This window comes from Adiantum capillus-veneris, chromosome 19 (assembly GCF_014529385.1).
Source record: "Adiantum capillus-veneris isolate H3 chromosome 19, ASM1452938v2, whole genome shotgun sequence".
NCBI classification, from domain to species: Eukaryota; Viridiplantae; Streptophyta; class Polypodiopsida; order Polypodiales; family Pteridaceae; genus Adiantum; species Adiantum capillus-veneris.
In genome coordinates, this window is record NC_140949.1 from 120,665,070 (window position 1) to 120,671,362 (window position 6,293).

General features: G+C 43.6%; 1 protein-coding gene across 1 annotated transcript; it reads left to right on the forward strand.

Annotated features, from left to right (window-relative positions):
* Positions 1-531: 531 nt before the first annotated feature.
* LOC147434753 (heat shock 70 kDa protein 14-like) lies at positions 532-5,553 on the forward strand. Its single transcript, XM_086491184.1, has 10 exons — positions 532-843; positions 960-2,235; positions 2,353-2,592; positions 2,684-2,779; positions 2,867-3,079; positions 3,291-3,488; positions 3,644-3,790; positions 3,878-4,027; positions 4,114-4,244; positions 5,066-5,553. The coding sequence occupies exons 2-10, from the start codon at positions 1,066-1,068 to the stop codon at positions 5,262-5,264; spliced, it is 2,544 nt and encodes an 847-aa protein (XP_086347310.1). The 5' UTR covers positions 532-843; positions 960-1,065; the 3' UTR covers positions 5,265-5,553.
* Positions 5,554-6,293: the final 740 nt, after the last annotated feature.

Sequence of the window (6,293 nt, forward strand, 5' to 3'; positions counted from 1 at the left end):
TAATTCTCATTTACTCCCCAATTTTGTCATACTGTGATTTTTCTTCGTTCTTTGACAGGTTTAGGTCAATTGCCATTCACTATCTTTAAGCTCCTTAGCTCTTTGGATATATGATTGCAAACGAAAGGCAAGATAGAGTCCCTCCATTTTTTAGATCGATACACTTTCTCGAACTAAGCAATTTGCTCAAATACTCTAGATTACTTGCACAATCATATAATTTTTTAGCGGGTTGTTGATTTGGTTTGAAGCATTGTAGTCATTTGTCAACAATTCTCGTTATAGATGGAGGAGTGCAAGCCGAAACGGCTTGATGACTATCAAGATTTAGAAAATTTTCAAATGCAACGCATTTCAATGTACCAACTTCCGAGCTCAACATGGCCCATTTGAGGGTTTTAAGATAGAAGGTTGGTATACCCATTTGAATACCTTTATATTGAAGAGACCTTCTAACTGCAACCTGTTTTCAATGAAGAGATTTTATAGAACGATAAGCGCTATGTCAAGTTCCGACCTTGCTAGTAAACTCCTGTATAGTTGCGGTTTGAACCACCAAAGGTCCATAATCCTTTGCATGATCCGCACCTACTTGATGGGTTGAACCTCACAAGGTGCTCACAACCTTAATTGGAGTGCGGAGCTCATGGAGTAAATTATCTGGGTGTTTCTGGAAGAAGGTTTGTTTGAAAGGAATGCGTGTGAATTTTGAAGCCCTCCGAGTTCTGGAATGTTCTACGATGTGCTAGAGTTCCGCTCTTCCAAACCCTTCACTGCCTGCTTCTGAGGTCTGCCTGGAACTGTACGATTTTCTTCCCTCCTCTCTCTCTCGCTGCTACACGGGTACGTTTCCCCTCTTCCACACTGTTAACTGCCTTCCTGCAGAACTAGAAACGATTTGTTTTGCGCGCGTCGAACCCTAACCTTTTCATTTCACCTCTCTTTTGGTTTGATTGCAGGTGCTTTACGTTCCTGAAGTTCTCCATTGCTGTATCGAGTTTGGCCAAGAACCCTAGCTTCTGACAAAGTTTCTTTCTTCTTCTTGTTGCTTGGCCAGTGGCAGCCATGAGTGTCGTGGGCCTTGATGTTGGTAATGAGAACTGCATTGTGGCAGTCGCCCGGCAGCGTGGGATTGACGTGGTGCTGAATGATGAGTCCAAGCGTGAGACCCCTGCCCTTGTTTCCTTTAATGACAAGCAGCGCTTTATCGGAACAGCAGCATCTGCTGGCCTCACTATGACGCCCAAAAACACTGTTGCACAGATCAAGCGCTTGCTTGGGAGAAAATTTAACGATCCTGAGGTACAGCAGGATTTGCAGCTCTTGCCTTTCAAGGTCACAGAAGGGCCGGATGGCTATCCCCTTATACATGTGCAGTATCTTGGTGAGAGCAGATCCTTCACCCCTACACAGATTTTGGGCATGATCATGTCCAACCTTAAGAGCATTGCAGAGAAGAATCTGCAAACACATGTTGCTGATTGTGTGATTGGAATTCCTGTCTTTTTCACTGAGATTCAGCGTCGGGCTTTGCTGGATGCAGCTGCAATTGCAGGCCTTCGCCCTCTTCGTTTAATGCATGAGACGACTGCCACTGCCCTGGCATATGGAATATACAAGACTGATTTGCCTGAGACTGACCCAATTAATGTGGTTTTTGTGGATGTCGGTCATGCTGCCATGCAGATTTGTGTGGTTGCATTCAGAAAGGGCCAGTTGAAGGTTTTAGCACATGCCTTTGATCGGTCTCTGGGTGGTAGAGACTTTGATGAGGTACTCTTTCAATACTTCTGTGGAAAGTTTAAGGAGGAATATAAAATTGATGTGCCCTCTAATTCTAGAGCTTGTCAAAGGCTGAGGTCGGCCTGTGAGAAGATGAAGAAGGTTCTGAGTGCAAATGCCGAAGCCCCTCTTAACATAGAATGTCTGATGGATGAGAAAGATGTGAGGGGCTTTATGAAACGGGAGGACTTTGAGAAGCTGGCACAACCAATGCTGGAGCGGGTGAGAGCACTTTGTGAGAGAGCGCTTGCAGAAGGCAATATTCCCACCGATAAGCTATATTCTGTTGAAGTCGTAGGATCGGGATCGCGTGTGCCATCAGTTCTGAAAATTTTGACTAGTGTGTTCAAAAAGGAGCCCAGCAGAACTATGAATGCAAGTGAATGCATTGCCCGTGGTTGTGCATTACAGTGTGCCATGTTAAGCCCAACTTTCAGAGTTCGAGATTTTGAGGTATCCTTCTTAGTTTTTGCAGGGTTTGCTGATTGTCAGCTTTTTTAATTCATCTATCAATGCTACTCGGTGGCGTTATTCAATTACTATGTCTGTCAATGTCTTGTTTACTTACAGGTCCAAGATGCGTTCCCCTTCAGTATTTGCCTTGCATGGAAAGGTGCAGCCCCGGAGTCTGAGGAAGGAGGTTTTACTGGGGAGGCATCATGTTCCAGTGTAGTGTTTCCCAAGGGAAATCCAGTGCCAAGCACAAAGATGCTTACCTTCTACCGAGCAGGGACTTTCCAGGTGGATGCATTATATGCAGATATGCAGGATTTGCCTCCTGGCACCCCTCAGAAAATAAATACAGTCACTGTAAGCAGCATATTTGGCATCACTGCCGTTTCTATTCTGAATGTAGTAACATGACAAACCAAACATGACCGTGTCCTCGTTTTTTCTGTAGATTGGTCCATTCAAGCCGACAAAAGCAGAGAAGGCTAAAATAAAAGTGAAGATTCGCTTGAATCTGCATGGAATTGTGTCTGTTGAATCAGCCACGGTAAGGAAAGAAGTGAAAGTTTTCCTTGGTAAGACTTCTCTGTAATTGTGGTAAGAAACAAATGCATGGAGTTTGATTATCGAGCAGATGATTGAAGAGGAGGAAGTGGAGATACCAGTTTCTTCCAAGGTGGAGGGAGGCCCTTCAGCTATGGAGGTTGAAGGTAATCAAGCCCCTAAGGTCCCTGACTTGAATGATCCAAGTGTGGACACTGGTGAAAACAATGCTGCTGATTCTAATGGAATGGATAACGATGAGCCTGCTGTCGATGTGAAGCCTGTAGAAACAGAGGCGTCAAAGGTTAGTTCATGTCTTGATTTTAAAAAAACTGCTTGAATTAATCTTTCAATTCCAGTGATGCTACTATTTGAGTACCATTGTCAGTATGACCTGTCTAGTCACTGCATTAAGCAAGCTTAAAGAGTAAAGTTTTTCCAGATCTGTATCGCTTGTGATGTGACTTTAATTTGTCGGTTCTGGTACTTAAATCCCTTATCATTTATTGTGGCAGAAAGATGCCTCCAAGAAGAAGAAAAGTAAAAGAAAGGATGTCCTAGTAAAAGAAAGTCCTTTTGGAGCTCTGCCTCAAGGTGACCTGCAAAAAGCGGTAGAACAAGAGTATGAGATGGCCCTGCAAGATCGTGTGATGGAAGAGACGAAGGATAAAAAGAATGCTGTGGAGGCCTACGTCTATGACATGCGAAACAAGGTGTCAATCTGAATTTTATGGATGCATGCCAGTTTTAGGAGCATGGCTGGTTTATTTCCTGGATGATGAATAGTAGTAGCGCAGATAGGTTGCTCTTATTGGTATGATCTGTGCAGTCCGCTCTAACAAGGTTCTGATGCTGATCCTTCTTGCAGATGTACGAAAAATATCGAGAGTATGCCACCGATGCAGAAAGGGAGGATTTGGCTGCAAGACTGCAAGAGACGGAGGACTGGTTGTATGAGGATGGAGAGGATGAGACAAAGGGTGTTTATGTGGCTAAATTGGCAGATCTTAAGAAGGTTGGTGTTACTGTCATAAATATCTGGTATAGACCCTATGGCTGGCAGTTTTTTTTTCTCAAATGACACTTTGACGTGCACTATCAGCTTGGAGATCCCATTGAAGAAAGATTCAAGGAGGAGGAAGCGCGAGGACCTTGTGTGGAGCAATTGCTTTACTGCATTAACAGTTTTCGGGAAGCTGCTATTTCAAAAGATGCGAAATTTGATCACATTGATCCATCCGAGAAAGAAAAAGTATGACACGTGTCCTTATAAATGGCTCACAAGTTATGTTACACCTGGAATGTGGGTTGATTGTTATTGATGCATTGTGTGCGCAGGTAGTGGTGGAATGTAACACAGCTGAAGAGTGGTTAAAGGAAAAGAGATCGCAGCAAGAACACCTTCCGAGATCAGCAAATCCTGCACTTTTATCTTCAGATGTCAAGAAAAAAATGGAGGCTCTTGATCGGTGAGTTCCAATTTCTATGCTTTGTGTGAGTTCTTTAGATTCTCACCACATCAAACACCACTGAACTGGGAAGCTGGAACCAAGGCCACTGTGGCTGCCGCCACGCCAGCCATGTCGTTGTCGTGGGTGGAATTTATGTTGCCCACACATGCACAGGTCTGGAAGTTTCTCAATGCATAACCATGGACACATGTAGGGGTGAGTTATGATCCAATGATAAGGGTGTGCCCAGAATGCAGAGGATTTGTAGCAAGAGCCTTCATGTTAAAGGACGGAGAAAATTTTTCTCCTCAACTTCTTAGTTCTCTGTGCATCTGAGTCCACTTACACTGCATGCACAGTATATGAGAGAACGAGCAAGACATTCTCCTTAAGAATGCCTGAAGAGGTATATATAGACAAGGCGGGGAGAGGGAGAGGGAGGGATGTTTGCTGGCTAAAAAGGGCCTTTCGTGTATTTTTACTGGCTAAAATTCATTTCTCTCTAGTTAGGAAAAATGTTTTCGGTGGAGTCTGGTGAGGGACTCTCCGCCTACACGTCCCTCACATACCTCGTTAAGCTTAACACGCAATCTAAATTTCATGTGCACATTATTTACGTTGATCAGTGGAAAGCTCTCATTGATTACATGTTACAGTCTCCACTGAAAATATAGAATACTTCACTGGCATATTCTTGTAATACATTCAAATTTTTGTGCCATTTTTGTTGTTTTTTAGGGTGGACCTGTAGGTGCCGTTCCAAGACACTTTACTGTTTTCCTCCTTGATGGTTTGTATTGATATCATGTGCTTAATTTTGTCTATTCAAATTGTTGCAGGTTTTGTAAGCCAATTATGACCAAGGCCCGCCCTGCACCTCCTAAGCCAGCTTCCCCTCCTCCAAGCAAAGGAGCACCCAACAAGGAGTCTGAGGGTTCGGCAAATGGTACGGCTACAGAAAATGGGGATGCCCAAGCCACAGAGCCCATGGATGCGGATAGCACAAATCCCGAGGGAGAGAGAATGCAGACAGATTGAATTGCTTGCTTTCCTATATTACACTTGAAGCATTTTTGTCTCCAGCCCTTGAAATTCGGGAAACTAGGAGAAGTTACGCATCTAAGTGCATTTGTCTAATCTAAACAGCGGCAGCTTGTGCGGGATTGTGTTCTCTTTATAGTGGGAATTGGTATTTGTAAACGTGATTAGTTTTTTTATTTGAGGAGGGAGTTTCTAACATATGTTCCGTATATGTGTGCATCTTGCCAGTTGGTTTTATAGGGTGATGTTTGTAACCTCATCCGGAAGCATAAATATCGTTTCGGCAGCTCGTGGACTTCTACTGTTATCATTTGATTCAAGACCTGCTTAGAATTGCTGAAATGTATAAGCTTTCCTTTTTAGCAAGCTTACTGAATGCTGTAATGCTGTATGATGATTATTATTAATTGCATGTTTTATACAGCTCAATTGAATGTTAGTCCAGCTGATCCCCCCCCCCCCCCCCCCCCCCCCCAAACCACCACAACAATTACATTCGTAGATGCATCCATCCTTTCCCCTGGAGATATTTGGTAAATGCCATTCTCTTGCATTTACCGTTTGGTCTGGCGCTTGGTCTGCTTGGTCTGGCATTCGTATGCTGTTTCATTTTCATTTGTCTTCAAAAGTGGGTCATTTTGATGTTTCTTAGTTTCTTGTTTTATGCCACCCCCACCCCCCCCCCCCCCCTGCGGGATTTGTCTTGGTTGGTCTTATGCTGGTCTAAGTGGTTCTGTTTGTGTCTTGTTCCATTGTTCTCTAGTTTGCTGGCATGTTCCAAAATGAACATATGCAACATTGTTATCTTGTTGACTCCTGTGCTATTAGTACACATACTCCAAGATCCATCTTTCCTTCGCATTAGAGTGAAGAGTTAACCTTTTCTCTGATAATCATTTGGCCTGAATTTTTCTCTTGCTGTGCTGCGGTGACACTCAAGTTGGGCTTATTTGAAATAATATACGGACTGCTAGAGAAATCAGAGCTGTTTTTATCTGTGTCGGGCATATGTCGGTAAGAATCTGG